At 39.8% G+C, this 18,739-nt stretch overlaps 4 protein-coding genes across 5 annotated transcripts in view; 3 read left to right on the top strand and 1 right to left on the bottom strand.

The window, feature by feature from the left end:
• Nucleotides 1-1,264, top strand: part of LOC124285510 (hydrocephalus-inducing protein homolog) — an 89,044-nt gene extending 87,780 nt beyond the window's left edge. The window contains 1 exon segment of the mRNA XM_046721754.1: nt 22-1,264. Coding sequence (XP_046577710.1) covers nt 22-507 — 486 coding nt within the window. The 3' untranslated portion in view covers nt 508-1,264.
• Nucleotides 1,265-6,773: 5,509 nt separating this feature from the next.
• On the top strand, nt 6,774-8,076 carry LOC124285499. The gene is made up of 4 exons (XM_046721744.1): nt 6,774-6,799; nt 7,038-7,272; nt 7,437-7,560; nt 7,905-8,076. Exons 1-4 carry the CDS (start codon nt 6,774-6,776, stop codon nt 7,952-7,954), a joined length of 435 nt encoding a protein of 144 aa, XP_046577700.1. The 3' UTR covers nt 7,955-8,076.
• Nucleotides 8,077-9,830: 1,754 nt separating this feature from the next.
• Nucleotides 9,831-11,928, bottom strand: LOC124284827 (2-aminoethanethiol dioxygenase-like). Its single transcript, XM_046720953.1, has one exon. The coding sequence runs from the start codon at nt 11,751-11,753 to the stop codon at nt 11,058-11,060; it is 696 nt and encodes a 231-aa protein (XP_046576909.1). The 5' UTR covers nt 11,754-11,928; the 3' UTR covers nt 9,831-11,057.
• Nucleotides 11,929-12,078: 150 nt separating this feature from the next.
• LOC124284815 (uncharacterized protein KIAA1143 homolog) lies at nt 12,079-18,514 on the top strand. Of its 2 annotated transcripts, XR_006900649.1 has the most exons (4): nt 12,079-12,302; nt 12,702-12,837; nt 17,756-18,066; nt 18,100-18,514. XR_006900649.1 is itself a non-coding variant. In XM_046720944.1 (3 exons), the coding sequence occupies exons 1-3, from the start codon at nt 12,177-12,179 to the stop codon at nt 17,962-17,964; spliced, it is 471 nt and encodes a 156-aa protein (XP_046576900.1). In that variant the 5' UTR covers nt 12,079-12,176; the 3' UTR covers nt 17,965-18,084. The 2 variants fall into 2 exon arrangements, 1 of the variants encoding a protein (XP_046576900.1); XM_046720944.1 differs by lacking the exon at nt 18,100-18,514 and having other exon boundaries at nt 17,756-18,084.
• Nucleotides 18,515-18,739: the final 225 nt, after the last annotated feature.

The following is an 18,739-nucleotide window of genomic DNA, read 5'->3' as shown; positions in this document are numbered from 1 at the left end:
CTGCCCCTGTTGTTATTTCAGGCGGATAACCCGGACTTCCATGTGGACAAAACACTCACTGCCGCCCCGGGCTCCACTGGCGGTACCGAGGTTGCTCTCGAGGTCATGTTCGAGCCGTCAAGATTGGGAGAACACCGCAGTGTGTTAACAGTGTCCTCACCAATCGGAGGAGAATACACCTTCCCTCTGTTCGGCACATGCATCCCTCCCAAACCTCAAGGTCCCTTCATAGTGAAGGCCGGTTCATCCACACCCATCATATTCCGTAACGTCTTCAGCAGCAACACTCCCTTCACCTTCCAGGTGGACAACGAGCACTTTGGTCTGGCCAAGCAGGGAGAGACCATCAGAGCTCACAAAGATCATCGGATCATCGTCAACTTCGACCCTGGCGAGAGTGGCCCTAAGGCTGTGATGATGGGTAAACTGACCGTCACATGTGCTCGGTCAGCTGGTGGCAATTCTAGCGTCCAGTGGGTCTTTTACTTGAAAGGGTTGACGCCATGAAATGGACATCTGTGATTGACATTGTGTAAATATTTTGTTTCCTGTTGTTAATAGTGGCTATAATTATTGTCTAAACATTCCAACTCAATTCATATGTTATTTATATGATACAAATGTTCTGTACAGATTTATTTTTCATACTGTGATAAGATAGGAGTGGAAGTGTTCCAGTATATATTTTATCTTTGTCTGCATATACCGCAAACACTGCACCCAGTTTGAGTTTCTAATATTACTAGAATGGACATGAAAAATGTCTAAACAATCAATCGAGGATTTACTTGTTGATTATATACAAAAGATAAAATGAACTTTGTTACTGATTGCTATTGTGTTACCATTTGTTTTACACTTATGTATTTGTTATTGAGAAAATATTTGTCATTGCTTGAACATAAAAACGACCTGAAGACATTAACAGTTTCCCCAAAGAGATTTCATGAAAAATAAAATAAAAAGCAAGACAGCAGAATTCATGGATCAGCAATATACAAAAGTCATTTCTTTTCACTAGTGACAGTGAAACAATTTCACAAAAATTCAAAAACAAATATTTGTCTCTGTAAACAATAAACAGTGACAGAAGGCTTATGGTCAAAATCCGTCCATGCTGAAATGATATTGTTTCACAATAAAATGTGAAAGTCTTGATGGTCATTTAGTACTTGTGACAAGTGCATCATGACGAAGCATCTGTGATATGTTAATCATCAAATATTTGTACATTTCTGTAAAATATTAAATATATTTCCTGAAACTCTGTGTTATTCATTGTATAAATGCGTGGTTCAGCTTTTCACACTTCAAACTGCTAATCATTGTCCATGGGTGAAAGTGTGATCAGCATAACCATATAACAATTAAACGTCTTCATAGACAGATATCCAAGTAAAACACAGACAAGATGATCGAATCTGAATGATCAGCGTTACAAGTGTCCTCTTCACATCTGTCGTCCATTTGCAGAAGGTGTTTTCAAACGAACCTCACAGTCAAGGGAGTGTGTTAGGTTTTCCGCTGCTGTTACCAATGTTCCAGCAATATCACTGCCGGGGACACCGGAAATGGGCTTCACACATTGTACCCATGTGAGGGATTGAAAATGGGTCTTCAGTGTGAGACAAGCGTATGCTATAACCGTTAGGCCCCTCACAGTCAAGAATATAGCACTTATGCAGCGAAGTGCAGGCATGTGTATCAGTGACAGATTCTACTGGTCAGGGCTTATGCCTGTACAGTACAACCAGAACTTATTGAGAATTTAAGATGGCAATTTTTCATTTTTTTTTCACTCATTACTCACGTATTAAATGTGAATATTAGCAGAACATAACTCCAGATTCAAAGACAGGTGCACAGTTAGTATTTTGTCAAGTCACCATGGGCAGCAATGCAGGCTTCAATGCGGTGGGGCATACTACTGATCAAAGAAGTTAGAAAGTCGTGGTCCATGCTGTCCCAATATCGGACCACCTCTTCTTTCATTTCAGCAATATTTGTCAGATTTTTCTTATTGACACTTTCCTTCATAAGTCCCCAAACATTTTCTATTGGATTTAGGTCAGGGCTATAGCTTGGCCAATCTAATAATGTCATATTTTGGGTCCGAAACCAGGCCTGTGAATGCTTTGAACGATGTTTTGGGTCGTTGTCCTGCTGGAAAATACAAAAATTTCCATAGAACACGTGAGCAGATGGAAGTAAATGTCCCTCGAGAATATCTGTGTACCGCTCACTGTTTGTATTCCCCTTCAAATACACAGAGGGGCGTTGCCCCTAACACAGATATGCCACCCCACACGTTAAATTTCGGACTGTACTTTGGGCGCTGATACAAAGGTTTTTCAGTTTGTTTGGTCCAGAATGTCAGTGTATTAGGAAACAGCCACACAGAACTTTCATCTGAGAAAATCACATTGCCCCAGTTAAAATGTCTATGCTGTAAGCACCAGTTCAACCTCCCTTTGTTCAGGTTTCATGATCGGTGATGGAATTCCTCGATTTTTCTGCCAACCCATTGCATGCTGCTCAGTTCTAATTGTCTCCTTATAGACAACCACAGTTACTCTATCAATCATATCCAGCCTTAAGTTTTCTAAACTCCTTCGTTTGTTTTTAGAAACAAGAATACCAAGCCACCTCCTGTCACCGACAGTCAATTTTCTAGGCCTACCTGCGCCTCCCTGGTGCTCAATGCCAGTGTAGGAAAGATGTAGAAAATCTAGCCTGTCCACAGGACTGGCTGGTCAAATTTTTTACCAGTCCTGCCAAAATCTAGCCTGTCCTCCAAATATAAATAAAACACCATTTCAAGACTTGAAACTGGTTTGTTTTATTTTAAGCTATAATTTAATATGCACACACAGAGCTTGGACTGTTAAATCTCTCCTAGTGGAATCATCTGATTATTCTAGTATCCTTTGGCAGTAAATATTCAAAAAGGTTATAATATAATAATGATTATGTCATTGGTTTGCTAAAACTGACCCGACATGAGGACGGACCAGATTGTTTTTTAACCCGTCCTCCACAAAATTCACCCTTCTCGGACGTTGGGACGGGCTATCTTTCCTACACTGTCAATGCCATATCCATTTGCAATATTTTTCAAAACACGATAAACAGTGGACAAAGGGATGCCTGTTCTACTTAATTTAACGTTAGCTGATCTGATGTCCTTGTTATAATACTCTAAAATCAACTTCCTCTTCTCTAAATCATCCATACTGAGGATCACTGAAAATGTCGTCTGCTAGCAAGTAAACAAAGGGGGGTAACTCTTCACAAACTAATGAAAACGGATTAACGGAGTTGTCTCTCTTGAAAGAAACCAAGCACTTGATAGCTGGTCAAGGTTGTTTATACTAGAAATCAAATTAAACATATTCCTAAAATTCTCAATCATTTCTGGTCATACTATAAATAGTGCTAGCCCACTGAGACACCATGCTGCAGTTCAACATGGATACTCCACTCAGACACAATACAGCTAACCAGTCAATGTTGTTGTATCCCCTTCATGCCAAATATCAGGCAAGGTAACAAAAATACCATCTGTTAATGTCTGTTGATAAGAGGTGGCTAGGGGATTGAACTGCAACCTTTCACTTTCACTTTCAGAGCAGTGGCTCTGTCCTCTGTCTATTAAACCAAGGAAGATGTCCAATTTTATAAACCAAATCCCCAAATGTGAAATGAATCACCTTGCACATCTTTAGGAAGGTATTGGAGGTGAAAGAAAATTGATCTGCCAGGATTGATTCAATCATAGAAATAGAGAAGAAGTTCTTCTCTATTTCTATGATTCAACATTAAACACAATTTCATCAGAACAAGAAGAAACTGCAACATGCAAACCAGAAACAGCAAGACATCAACCTGATGGAACAAGCCAGAATGAGAAGGACATGACACATTGACTAGCTGAGGCTTAACTGACGTGTTAGTATAATCATAATAACCTTGTTTTCTCACTAAGCCTAATTTCATTGCCACAATAATGAACAAATACATACAATCAGCAGCCATGTTCACAAGACAAATTCCCTTCTTCAGAATAGACCGCCTCCGTGGTGTAGTGGTTAGAGCGTCCGCCCGGAGAGCGGAAGGTCGCGGGTTCGATCCCCGACGGCGTCATACCAAAAGACGGTTAAAATATGGTACTTGTTGGTCCCTGCCTGGCGCTCGGCATTAATGGGTACAACAAGGACTGGTCGGCTCGGAGTCAGTATAATGTGTCTGAGTGGGGTAATCATGCTTCACTGCGGCATGGTATCTCAGTGGGCTAGCACTATAAAACCAGCTTCAGTCTGGGCTAGTACAACAGCCGCACATACACATACACACGCATGCACGTCGTCATATGAGCGAAATATTCTCAAGCACGACGTAAAATCCAATTTCACTTCACCTCACCTTCTTCAGAGTAACATGAAAAAGTTCCTCTTTGTGCAGGAAAAATGTCACATTCAATAGTCTCTCTCAGCAAACTGTTCTTAGCGCTTGATAATTTGAATAATCTATTGACTTCGTTGTTGATACCCAAATATGGGGTGTCCTCAACTGACAACTGTTAAAAATGGCAAATTATTGGTATGTGAAATGCTGGCACGTCATTGAGTGCTACTGCAAGAGATGTTATACATCGACTATCAACCAGAAAACATCAGCAAACCAGTGACAATGATCGACAATGAGTGACAACTTTGAGGGATGATACACCCCTTCTCAAAATCACCACATTCTTCCATTCATGGCAAGTAGCCTGTTAAACAGAACGGCCCAATACATACACTTATTGATACTTATGTGATTTCATGAAGACTGTATGCCAGAATCTTGCAAATGACCGCACGTTGTTAAAGCGTTTGCTCGTCACGCCGCAGGCCCGGGTTCGATTCCCCACGAGCAGGATGGGTGAAGCCCGTTCCTGGTGTCCTTGTGAAGCCCGTTCCTTGCTGAATGCGGCGTTTAACAACAAACCATTCAACACTGCTAAAAGCGTCGTAGAACACAACTCATTCAGACTGAAGTAAATGATATATTTTAGTGTAATATTTTTACGGCAATATGACCATAGTCATTATCACGACAACATGCGTCAGTTTTTGTCATGTTTGCTCCTCTGAATAATCTACAGGTTTTCGCTCTTTTTGCGTTTAGAGTTGCCATTTAAAAGTGTTTGTATTGGGGGTCCCTGTATCCAGATAGTAAGTTACATTAAGGTTTCTTAAGTTTCTTTCACTATGGTTTATGGTAACACATTGATCCTATGAAAACTATGGAGTGTTGCGATATTTTATTCATTGTGTATATATGGAAAGTAGCAAATACTTGCACTTTCACCGATAGTTTAGCAGCACATCTACTTTTTGGACTTGTAATAAGAAACACTTAGATTTGGTTTCCTTTTGGTTTGGTTGTTGTTTAACTTCGCACTCAGCAATATTCCAGCTATATGGCGGAGGTGTGTAAATAATCGAGTCTGGACCAGACAATCCAGTGATCAACAGCATAAGCATCGATCTACGCAACTGGGATACGATGACATGTGTCAATTAAGTCGGCAAGCTTGACAGCCGGATCCTTTTCGTCGCCTCTTACGACAAGCATGGGTTACTAAAGACCAAACATAACCCGGATCTTCAGGCTTCTTCAGGTGTCAGATACACTTAGAAAGACCATCAGCACATGTGTAAGGTAACACAATGTAGTTATACACAGTGTGCAGTAATATGAACGTTATAACACATGTTAATCCAATTCTACCATTGGTTTATGCTCACACACTCTACCACCGGTTTATGCTCACACACTCTACACCTGGTTTATGGTGACACATTCTATACCACTGGTTTATGCTCACACATTCTATACCACTGGTTTATGCTCGCACCCTGTTTACAACTGGTTTATGTTGACACTTTCTACCACTGGTTGATGCTCGCACACTGTATACAACTGGTTAATGCTGACACTTTCTACCACTGGTTTACACTCACACATTCTGCCACTGGTTTACACTCACATTCTACCACTGGTTTATGCTGACACTTTCTACCACTAGTTTATACTCACACAATCTGCCACTGGTTTACACTCACACATTCTGCCACTGGTTTACACTCACACATTCTACCACTGGTTTATGCTGACACTTTTTACCACTGGTTTATGCTCTCACATTTTACCACTAGTTTATACTCATACATTCTGCCACTGGTTTACACTCACACATTGTACCACTGGTTTACACTCACACATTCTACCACTGGTTTACACTCACACATTCTACCACTGGTTTAGACTCACACTTTCTACCACTAGTTTACACTCACACTTTCTACCACTGGTTTACACTCACACATTCTACCACTGGTTTACACTCACACATTCTACCACTGGTTTATGCTCACACTTTCTACCACTGGTTTATGCTCACACATTCTACCACTGGTTTATACTCACACATTCTACCACTGGTTTATACTCACACATTCTATACCACTGGTTTATGCTCACACATTCTTCCACTGGTCTATACTCACACATCCTACCACCGGTCTATACTCACAGATTCTATAACAGGTCTATGCTCACACATTCTACCACTGGGCTATGCTCACCCATCTTAACTCGGATCGCGTCAGATACTCTTAGAAAGACAATAAGCTCAAGTTAAACGTTACACAATGTAGTAAAACTGTGTGCAGAAATAACAACGTTATAACACTTGTTATTACAATACATACGTTTTAGAAACAGCGATGTCATCACAGTGCGGCACTGAGCGGTATACAAAGCCAGTTGTGTGCAAGGCACCATGAGGGTTAAGGGTTGTAACCACGCGTTTTAATCCTATACAAAATACTTGATTTTTCAAAATAGAAATGTTCATGGAATTCACGGCAGTTTTGACAGTAGGCTGCTAGAAATATTTAAATCTGGTTAGCGATTATCCGTGTGTCTTCAATACATAACATTGTATTGTGAAGTGTAATGTGAAGAGACGGAGCCATGCTCACCTGAAGGTGTACAGCGAATACTAACAGTGACGTCATAGACCGAAACAGTGGATGTGACGTCATAGACAGAAACAGTGGATATGACGTCATAGAATGGTTCCATGACAACATCGATGGTTCCCAGTCAGTCACCGACAAAACTTGGTGGTGTTCACACGTACATTTGTTGCTCTTGCGCAACTTCAAATTTGTTGCTGGTCTGTGTCTGTTTGCTCAAGTCTTCATCTCATCCAAATATCAGGTAAGAAGGCAGAATCTGAAACCTATAAACTGAATCACTGCGTCTTCTGCTGATGTTCTCTGTTAGCGATTTATCCATAACTTAGGTCTGGGTGATTTAAATCGCTGTCTGCAATGCAACTATTCAAATTCAAAGATTCCAATTTAAACTATTTTGTCCCACAGATGAAGATGTATCCAGAAGAACGGCGGAAGAGTAGGAAATTACTCTCCCCCATACTCGAGGCGAATGAGCGTCAATCTAACCCTCCCAGTCCAAGAACTCCAGAACTACATCACGTTTTACTTGGTAGGAAATTCTAGTCCTGGTATAGTGAACAGAATCAATGCAAAACAGTCATTTTGTTCACCTCATTCACAAACAGTTGAACAGTGTCCTGTGTTTGAATTATTACTTTAGTCTATATATCCAGTTCAGTTACCAGGATATACTTCTACAATGTCTTACTTTAGTTATTTAATCAAATACCAATGTAACCCCGTGCAGTGATGTTGTAAATAATGGTGATTCAGTTTCCAACTCCTTTGGTTCATTTCTGATTAAGTTTTCGAAATAGCCGCTTATGTTTACCCCTTAAAAAACAATTGAATAGCGTCTTGTGTTTGAAGTATTATTTTTATTTCTCTTGACAGTTCAGTACATGGACCTGAAATCTCAAGTCGGGGATTTGGAAGAAAGGTAGACACAGTTTCGATTCATATTTTCTTGTCGTGTATGTGACAGCTGCTGAATACTGAAATTTAATCTAGACCTGACACACGTTATTATTTGTCAGTGATAAGACGTAGCACCATGTATATAGGTTTACAGTTACTTCCCCGAGAATCACATGTTGCGCATGGCTGTACTTGGAGAGGGAGGGTTTTCCGTACCATGGCAGTCACATATACATGCTTTATGAACGTTACTCCAAAAATTAAGCGTCTCAATTTCAAACCAAAGTGAACCCAAAGCAGTGAATGAAAGAAGTGACTGTATTTCAACAGCTTTGTTCCTGTAGAATTTCAGTCGGGGAATCTGAATCTCAATCTTTGACTCTTAACATTCGGGTTGCCACAAAGATCCCTTAGTTTCAAACTCACTTGTAACACTGCAAGATTGTGCCACAAAGATCCCTTAGTTTCAAACTCACTTGTAACACTGCAAGATTGTGCCACAACTATCCCTTGGTTTCAAACTCACTTGTAACACTGCAAGATTGTGCGACAGAGATCCCTTAGTTTCAAACTCACTTGTAACACTGCAAGACTGTGCCACAAAGATCCCTTGGTTTCAAACTCACTTGTAACACTGCAAGATTGTGCCACAAAGATCCCTTAGTTTCAAACTCACTTGTAACACTGCAAGATTGTGCGACAAAGATCCCTTAGTTTCAAACTCACTTGTAACACTGCAAGATTGTGCGACAGAGATCCCTTAGTTTCAAACTCACTTGTAACACTGCAAGATTGTGCCACAAAGATCCTTTAGTTTCAAACTCACTTGTAACACTGCAAGATTGTGCACTTGTACAAAGAGCCCTTAGTTTCAAACTCACTTGTAACACTGCAAGATTGTGCGACAAAGAGCCCTTAGTTTCAAACTCACTTGTAACACTGCAAGATTGTGCCACAAAGATCCCTTAGTTTCAAACTCACTTGTAACACTGCAAGATTGTGCCACAAAGATCCCTTAGTTTCAAACTCACTTGTAACACTGCAAGATTGTGCCACAAAGATCCCTTAGTTTCAAACTCACTTGTAACACTGCAAGATTGTGCGACAGAGATCCCTTAGTTTCAAACTCACTTGTAACACTGCAAGATTGTGCCACAAAGATCCCTTAGTTTCAAACTCACTTGTAACACTGCAAGATTGTGCCACAAAGATCCCTTTAGTTTCAAACTCACTTGTAACACTGCAAGATTGTGCGACAAAGATCCCTTAGTTTCAAACTCACTTGTAACACTGCAAGATTGTGCCACAAAGATCCCTTAGTTTCAAACTCACTTGTAACACTGCAAGATTGTGTGATAAAGAGCCCTTAGTTTCAAACTCACTTGTAACACTGCAAGATTGTTCTTCATAGTCATTATGCGTTTGAGACCCATTGACAGCAGTGCTCGGATGTTTCTTGAAATGCAGATCACAGGCTGCAATGTCAGTTTAGTTCAGTTAGCCCCACTGCTGAGTCCATGAGTGAGTGAGTGAGTGGGTTTAGTTTTATGCCACTTTTAGCAATATCACGGTGGGGAACACTAGGAATGGGCTTCACATATTGTACCCATGTGGGGAATCAAAACCAGGTCTTCAGCGTGACGAGCGATGCTTTAACCAATAGGCTACCCCACTGCCCCTCCCAACAGCTGAAGCAAATGTCATGTCCTGCAACATTTCCGCTTGTAGATTTGGGGCCAAATATCATCCTCTGAGCAAACCTAGGTAAATCCCCATGAACTTGAATGTAGTTCCTGTTTGCACCCTAATTTGTACCATGCCATCTGGCTAGGCTGTTTAGACGACTATGAGGAGAGTCTCATTTTTATTTTATTTACTGTAAATAAATGGTATGAATCAAGATCAGATGAAATTGGAATTTATTTACAAAAAATTGTTATGCATGTAATTATTGTACAGTGGTGGGCCGTTATTTTTCTATACTGGGTGGCATAGTCAGTGGCGCCTGAAACAACTAGAAAAAAACCCATGAGATTGTCACTGTGAACAGTGGCTTATTTTGAACACAAAAACACTTGTCTTAGGAGGCACTACACGTGTGGGGCAGGACCAGAACTGAATTGTTGAATGCGGTCTTCCATCCAACCACTATCTGTGACAAAGTAACTTAACTTCTCTTGATTTGTGACCTGTGCCTTGTTCATTGGAGCACATGGCACCACATACTCATACAGTAACTGAGTGTGTTACATCACAGCTGGCATGCTATTCCTGTGATATGACCTGACTGGACTGGGCAAGTAGTGGTATAATTCATTTATCATATAAAGCTAGTGTTATAGAGAGTACACGATTGGATCTTAGTGAGACTGGAGATGTTTCCAAGCAATGTCAAGAAACTGACATATTTTCAGGAATAGGATGATGGGTAAAACATTCTATAAAACCTATTCACAACTTGGTAACAGGAGGATCTGGCACTTAAATGCCAATAATGTTGATAATTGATATTTAATTGTAACCTATAGTCTGTAGCACTTGTAGTGTTTCCTAGGCAAGTCACTGTTTAAAGCAGGGGTGGAAATAACCCATTGCCCGTCGTCCCAGTCCAGTGTTTCTTTTCTGTTGGGCAGGCAAATTTGCATATCATGCTGTACCGGTGTCCAGTTGACTTTCCAATGTTAATTATGTTGTTTATTTAAAAACTCAAGAAGAAAATCGGCCTTTATAGTGGAAAAAATATCAGGGCAAGTGATTTTACATGTGCCACTGTACCGGAGTACACTAGCAATTTTAAAGTTATTTCCACCCCTGTAAAGTGTCATAGTTGAATATGTAGGCAATATGTCTAGCAGTAAATGGGTACTCTGAAGGATAAGATGGAAGTGTGACTTCTCGTGCCTCACTGGCAGCTAGGGTTGTATACTTTCCAGGGGAGATAACTCAAAAGCATATTGGTCCACTGTTAAAATGGTATGCACATTGAACATACCCAAGTATGCAGTCTCATGATGAATTATTCCACAAAGAAGTCTGTTGCAATGGTAATCTGATGCTGTCGATACTTTTTGAAAACACTTAATTACCCCTTTTTTCTGGAGAATAGGTTGAAGAATAGATGAAGTCTGATCAACTTTCAATAGAGGGCCCCTTGTAAACCAGTCTGTCACACCAGTAACTTGATGGTGCTGGTATCTGTTTGAGCAATCGAACACCGACATCAGTAACACCTGAAGTCAGTACATTACTACCTAGCTCTTCAAAGTAATGACACTCCCGACCATGGCTGTATGGGGGAGCCAGGACATCCAGAAATGCCGCCATCCCATCTACTGGCAGAATCTCATGGTAGTTCCCTTCTCTAGGAGTCAGGAAGCAACAGTCATCGTTGCCGGTCACAATCAAGTCCTGATGCAGACGGACAGATTTCACCACCCTAGGATTTTCCCCCAAATGTTGGAAATGTGGGCCTCGAATGTCTTGATCCTCAGTTTCAGTGAAACTCCTCAAATGAACTGAGCCGTGAAGGACTTTGCACAGGCCGTACATCCCCGGGTGATCATGCAGGGGGATTGTACCTGATGGTTTAATCACAAATATTCTCACGGAAAAGATGTCATTTTTATACACATGGATGAACGTTACTGGGGCTCCTCCAGTGCTGTCATTTATCTTCACAGCACTTGAATCAAATTTTAGGTCTTTTGCTTGGATTTTGTTCATTGCTGATACAACATCTTTTAACTGTTCTTCAGAAACAGTTCCTTGTGTTTTATCAAAGCATTTTTTAGCTAGACTTGCCAGTTGCTGTATTGGTGCTGCCATTTTTTCTTTGCTAGGAAACAAAACAGGTCAAATTTTAAATCACCTATCAGTTTGATGCCATTTGGGATGATCAAGAGCAGTGGTCACAAGAATGAATCCTGTATAATCCCTCATTACAGGTATACTTGCATTACATTATGAGTCAGTTCTGGATCTCCTTCCCTGATAATATAGTGCATTAGGACAAAATACAAAAAAACAGTCAGTCTTCTGAAAAATACTATTCCTGCACTGTGAAAAATTTAAACAATATTCTGTCTTGACAGTCCACGGTAGAGTTATGCGCCCTTTGACCACAACAAACTCGACCAACAAACTCGTAGGTAATTTTAGAGTTACCCGCCCTTTGTTTACGACAACTGACCGAATGACAAGAACCTGACCCATGATTAATACATTTCTGGCTATATTTACCTACTGATAATGCCGGGACGCGGTGGCAGAAATGCCAGAAATGGTGTACAATATGTCGAGAATGATGAACCGTCTTTCATAAAACAATTCAAGCAAAGGATCGGGTACAAAGAAGGGCCCACCGTCAACACAAAGGTGGGCTAACTTCTTCTTTGAGTTGGAACTTAGCTGATGTTAGAATAGATGTATTTTTATTACGCAATCAAACCACACTTAGTCTCCCTAATTCAGGAACGATTAGAGTCAGACATATGATAAATGTATGTCACATTGAGATCAAATGTTTTGTTTTATATTCTTTTTCGTTACGGTGGCAATACTTTATCCTTTTTATTCATGTTCAAATCCAGTGTTCGGCCATGTAAACGTATTCCTGAATGAGTAAACGACAACCAATAAGACTAGATTGTTTTACTGTGTCCCAAAAGAAAATAAGTTTAGTTTAATTTCCAAATGTGTACATCCACTCTGTCTTTCAGACAGGCTAGAGTTCTCTCCCTTAGACATGCCATGACTTTTCTCTCACTCTCCCAGCTTCAACAACCTGAGTTTGACTCTGATGAGGATGCACCCGAGTTGGACGATGAGAAGCCCGTGGTTGTTGTCCTCAAGGATGGGGATCTCACAGAAGATCAAGCTGACAATGCCAAGAAGGAGTCAGAGAAAACAGGTATCTTTAGTTAGCGTGCCAACCCCATTCTCCCCTGAATCCAAAATACGATATAATATTTGCTACTATTCTCACCACTGAATCCAAATAATACTTAGTACAAATCAGAGTCTATTTAAAGTCAGTTTTATGAAAAATTGAAAAATATAATGTCAAAAATGAATTATTACTTACACTATTCTTTTTTAATTTTGAATCTGTAACATGAAATGTGATTATATATATTTGCATCCCACATAAAACACGTCTGAATCCTGAATCCCCTCTAATACCCTCTGCACATCATCCGTCATGCATTTGTTGTCCCCAGGTGTAGTTTATGCAACTGAACCTGAAAATTTTAGTTTTTCTCGCATCTACAAGTGTCTGTCCACGGAGTGGAAGTTTGGGGGTTCCATTCCCAGGCAAAGTGCTAAAAGATATACTTGTTGCTACCACATCAGGCAACGATTTCTCCAAACAAACTTCAGATTTTACTCAAATTTCAAACTGAGTTTGACAATTTGAAACAGCTGAATTTTTAACTCAACTGCATTTTTAGAATAAAAAAAGCCCAAACAACGTAAATAATCTATCCACCGAACTCAAATTGTCTGCTATGTTTGAGTCTAATATCGATTTCAGTTTATTCTGGGAAATGCATTTTTCTGTGTTTTTAACTTAAAGGGCCACTGATCCAGAGCAATTTCCGTGGACTGATTGTTGCTTTTGTTATTGTTGTTTCCTGTGAGTACCCAGATGATATCCCATAATTCTTGACTGGTTCGTGACCTCTGCTGCGCTACCAGCATGCACAATTGATAGTATAAGTATAGATTGATCAACAAAGAGGAAATATTTTTTTACTTGATAATATTTCCATCTTCATTAATTTGATAACAAAGGAAAACATTTTGAAATTTAACCATCTGCCAGTGGTGAAAAATGTTAGGACTGAAATATAATGAAGTCACTGTACGTCTTTATATTTTGTCTTATAATACTAATTAGTATATTATCATATTTGTATGCATTTGCAAACCTAATAATATGCACACTATCTGCTTATACTCATTGTGAATTTATAACATGACTGTAATATCTAGACATTTAATAGATTGCCAACGTCGATTATGTATTATTTCACACACACGTTCCAAGTACGATCTAGTGTATGTTGTCTGTCTCATTACACCTCATGGCGAAATAATGATTCTGTATGATGCTACAACAAATGAATAAAAACAAAATGCAAATATTAAAATTAAAACAGACTAAAGTTACAGCAACAATGTCAGGCTATCCTACCTTGTTCGAGGAATGTATCCATCAATATCCACATAAAGGAACGACATGCCATTCACCTTCGGCTGACAAAGAATCCTGCTCCATGTCATGTGTCTTGTAACAGTCTAATATGCGAAAAAGTGATATATCGTTTCAGGTTTTTCACATTGGTGTAGAGTCTGATTGGTCACCCAAGATAGCACACCTGGCAACTAATTGCATGATGTCCGCCATTCTTTAATTTAGTTAGCCAATAATGAGCAATCAATCAATGTTTTGGCGGTTAATCCTTTGAAGGGAGGACATTGTTTTTACACAGGCACTTTACGACAGGGTGTATTCAGTATAGTTTAGTAAATCTACATACATAAACACTACCTTTTGACAAATCCACTGTGCAAGATAAAAGCAATTAATCAATCAGCGTGTTATTGGTTAATCCTTTGATCGATGTTTGTTTTTGTAATTTAGCTGATAATCCCTCTTGCTGCACTTCCATGTGCATATTACATAAGATGTAATACATTTGCCACATCAGACCTTAATTTATAATGTTGAGCATGTACTCCAGACACAGGAAATGCCAAATGGGAACCTTTGTCGGGTACTCTGAGTGGTGTTACCACTAATTATACCTGTTATAAAATCATTAACTGACCATCAAGTGAATGATCACAAATAACGTGTAGGTTAACAACCAAACACGGGTTACAGAAAGGGAGTAGTAATCGCTGTATTGCATGTAAATTTGATTGCCTGACAAAAACTTATAGGCCAAATTTTTCTAGCAATGGCAAGGTGAGGTTGTTTAGTTTACGGATTCAAATACATCAAATGTGTGTTTTTAATATCATAGCATAGGTAATAAACATCATATTTTTACATGACATGATTGAATATCAAGGTAAAAAACACAGAAATAGGATCAAATTGGATCAGTCATTATACCATCCAGGCAGTAGAAAATCTGAAAATGTTTACACTGCTGGGATTCTTTATTACAGTCAGACAAGAACTACCAGGGATATTTTCAAATAACAGGCATCCACCCATCCTAATGTTAGGTTGAAGAAATTCTGTCAAGGTGGACAGTAGCCCAGTGCCCGCCACGGTCGAGTGAGCAGGTATCGACCAGCCTGCATCTTGGGTTCGTAATCAGACTGTTGGCGAGAAACATTAATCGCTCTGGATCAGTGGCCCTTTAAGTCAAAACTCAGACTTAAGTTTGTTTCGAGAGATTGGGGCCTGGCACTTGACATTAAGGGGAAAAACAGATCAGAGTCCATGTATTGTGTCTGAGTAGGGTATCCATCTCATACCTGGATATTATATCAGTGGGCAAGCACAATAAAGTGACACTTGTAGAGCTGACACACGCACACACACACACATGCGCACACATATATCAGTGGGCAAGCACAATAAAGTGACACTTGTAGAGCTGACACACACACACACACACACACACACATGCACGCTCGCGCACGCACACACATGCACATTCAAACACACATGTATGTACACACACGCACATGTATGTACACTGCGGGGGATATTGATGACTTTGTCTTCTTGTTGAGTTGTCAAGGCATTCGTAACAGCAACTCTCCTTTTGAGATTTCAGGTCAGTAGTGGTGGTCCAATTAATTAAAATGATCGAAGATTGGTCGCAGTGACTAAACGACCAAGCAATCGATCATGTTTTCTCATAATCGAACACAGACGATTTTGGAGCACTTGTTTGCATTAAAAATATTTTTCACAAGGTTGGTTTTGTCTGTTACATTTCATGACCACTGCAAGCTCGTTCCAAGTCATGACTGAATTTATCGTAAAGACTCCAAGAAATTTATGTTCCAACCATACTGGATATGCTTTAAAGATATGAAATTTGCAAATGCATTTTGTGCAATTTGCAAAAACAAAACCCTGAAAGAACTACATGTTTTTTCTTTATTTTTTGTGCATTAACAAACATAACCAGGAAAATTTGATAAATGACGCTAATCAATTATTTTCGATGATTGATCAGTTGAAATGAACCAATCATGAATTATGAAATTTTAACCAATTCCGAAAACTACAGGTCAGACCAGCTACGTGCCATGGTGCTTCTTGCACACTGGCTACCCTCTTCTTGCATACAAGGGGTGACGGGGTAGCCTAGTGGTTAAAGTGTAATATCCTAATCACACGCTGAAGCCCAGGTTCAATTCCCCACATGGGTACAATATGTGAAGCCCATTTCTGGTGTCCCCTGCTGTGATATTGCTGGACTTTTGCTGCAAGCGATCAAAAACTAAAGTCCCTCACTCAGTCACTCAAACCAGCATACAAGGTGTAAGCTGCCTGAATGTTAGCCGTCTTACTCCCTGATGGTGACTAGTGGTACTATCAATTGTTAATGAAGACTGATCACTGCCGTGGTGACAGTTATTTACATCAAAAGGGTATCCCAGCAGCTGTATTGTCATAGGAGGCGTAATGATTCCGATGATCAGGCTCAGGATCTTGTTGATTACCTGTAATTCCACTCCAACATTGTTCGATGTTGATTACCTGTAATTCCACTCCAACATTGTGAGATGATGTTGATTACCTGTAATTCCACTCCAACATTGTGGGTCGATGTTGATTACCTGTAATTCCACTCCAACATTGTGGGTCGATGTTGATTACCTGTAATTCCACTCCAACATTGTGGGTCGATGTTGATTACCTGTAATTCCACTCCAACATTGTGGGTCGATGTTGATTACCTGTGTTGATTACCTGTAATTCCACTCCAACATTGTGGGTCGATGTTGATTACCTGTAATTCCACTCCAACATTGTGGGTCGATGTTGATTACCTGTAATTCCACTCCAACATTGTGGGTCGATGTTGATTACCTGTAATTCCACTCCAACATTGTGGGTCGATGTTGATTACCTGTAATTCCACTCCAACATTGTGGGTCGATGTTGATTACCTGTAATTCCACTCCAACATTGTGGGTCGATGTTGATTACCTGTAATTCCACTCCAACATTGTGGGTCGATGTTGATTACCTGTAATTCCACTCCAACATTGTGGGGGATGTTGAGTCGATGTTGATTACCTGTAATTCCACTCCAACATTGTGGGTCGATGTTGATTACCTGTAATTCCACTCCAACATTGTGGGTCAATGCTCATAATATCAATCACTAAACTGTGTTGTCCAGTTTTGATTATTTACAGCCCCCATTGCTTAGCTGGAATATATAGAGATTATTACACAGGCAAATGTGTCATACGACTTAAACGAAACGAGTGTGAAATTTTGTATTTTGCATGAGTTTCATATAAGTCGTGTGGCACACTTACAAGTGTAATGATTTCTTTATTATCCATTTTGTTCATGTACATAGTAAAACATGGTAAGCAAGTGTGACTGCCCTGTTCATTGTTCAATTGTTAAATGACATCACAGACGATGCAATACAGAAACAATAGTTGCTGGGCAAAAGTGATATGTGCACATATGACATACATTGTATATGACACTGGTTATGTTTCACCATATGGGTAATAATGCTGAGTATGACACCAAACAAGCACCATGTTAATGCTACCATACACTTATGACATATCTAAGTTGTTGTATCATTCATTGTTTTCTGTTTCAGCTGCCAGTGTGGATGACATCACCTCGGAAGGCAAGATCACGTTTAAGAAACCTGTGAAGAGATCAGCAGAGTCGGAAACCAATGCAGAACTATCAGTAAGCACAACAGGAAAGAAGAAGAAGGAGAAGAAAGATAAACAGTCATCATCTAAAAAAGTAAAAAACTCCAACTTATTGTCTTTTGGTGATGATGAAGAAGAGGAAGACTGAATGATGTGTCCTCGGTGTGACAGTGTTACCATGGTGACAATAAGATGGGTGGGACTGAATTATGTGCACTCATTGTGGCACTGTTACCATGGTGACAATAAGATGGGTTGGACTGAATGATACACTGACAATAAGATGGGTTGGACTGAATGATACACTCTTGCTTTGACATTGTTACCATGGTAACAGTGAGATGGTATGGATGACTAAAGATTGTGCACTGGATGATACAGTGTAACCATGGTAACCATGAGAAGATGGGGGAAACTGAATCCATGATGTGCAGATGCTCTGATGGTGCTGCCATGGTGACAAGAAAAGAAGGAGACTTTGTGGTAACAGTGTTACCATGGAAAAGAAAACTCTGAGATGTAACAGTGCTACAGCGGAAACAAGAAGCAGTGACCTTGAGATGTGAACTTGCTGTGACTGTCACTATAATTTATCCTGTTTCACTCATCTCTGTTGTTCATCATTGTTGTTCATCATTATGTTGCATTTGTATATTCTCATTCATGTCCCAATCAAGAATGAAGGTGTTTCAGTAGAACTGTTGTTTTTCTGTTTGTCAATTATCAGGAGGACCCAACTCCAGGTCACAATAACATTGGGGGACTCATAATGAGTACCTTTGCATGTAGACTAACGCTTAGTCCCTAAATATACATAATCATGATAGAAACAAATAAACTCATTTAGGTTGAAAAGGAGCCCCAGAGAGACCAGAGAACCTGGGGAAACTTAGACCTGCTTCATTTAGGGCTTTAGCATTGCA

Source organism: Haliotis rubra, unplaced genomic scaffold (assembly GCF_003918875.1).
Source record: "Haliotis rubra isolate DU_JTF1 unplaced genomic scaffold, ASM391887v1 Scf11, whole genome shotgun sequence".
NCBI lineage: Eukaryota > Metazoa > Mollusca > Gastropoda > Lepetellida > Haliotidae > Haliotis > Haliotis rubra.
This window is presented reverse-complemented; position numbering and strand designations above follow the sequence as displayed.

Bases quoted from the DNA above. Each gene is read 5' to 3' on its own strand.
- LOC124285499 (XM_046721744.1), top strand. From the start codon at position 6,774: ATGTCATCACAGTGCGGCACTGAGCG. The intron at 6,800-7,037 runs GTATACAAAGCC...GCTCACCTGAAG, and splicing joins TCACAGTGCGGCACTGAGCG to GTGTACAGCGAATACTAACA. The intron at 7,561-7,904 runs GTAGGAAATTCT...TTCTCTTGACAG, and splicing joins ACTACATCACGTTTTACTTG to TTCAGTACATGGACCTGAAA.
- LOC124284827 (XM_046720953.1), bottom strand. From the start codon at position 11,753: ATGGCAGCACCAATACAGCAACTGGCAAGTCTAGCTAAAAAATGCTTT.
- LOC124284815 (XM_046720944.1), top strand. From the start codon at position 12,177: ATGCCGGGACGCGGTGGCAGAAATGCCAGAAATGGTGTACAATATGTC. The intron at 12,303-12,701 runs GTGGGCTAACTT...TCACTCTCCCAG, and splicing joins GGCCCACCGTCAACACAAAG to CTTCAACAACCTGAGTTTGA. The intron at 12,838-17,755 runs GTATCTTTAGTT...TTTCTGTTTCAG, and splicing joins GAAGGAGTCAGAGAAAACAG to CTGCCAGTGTGGATGACATC.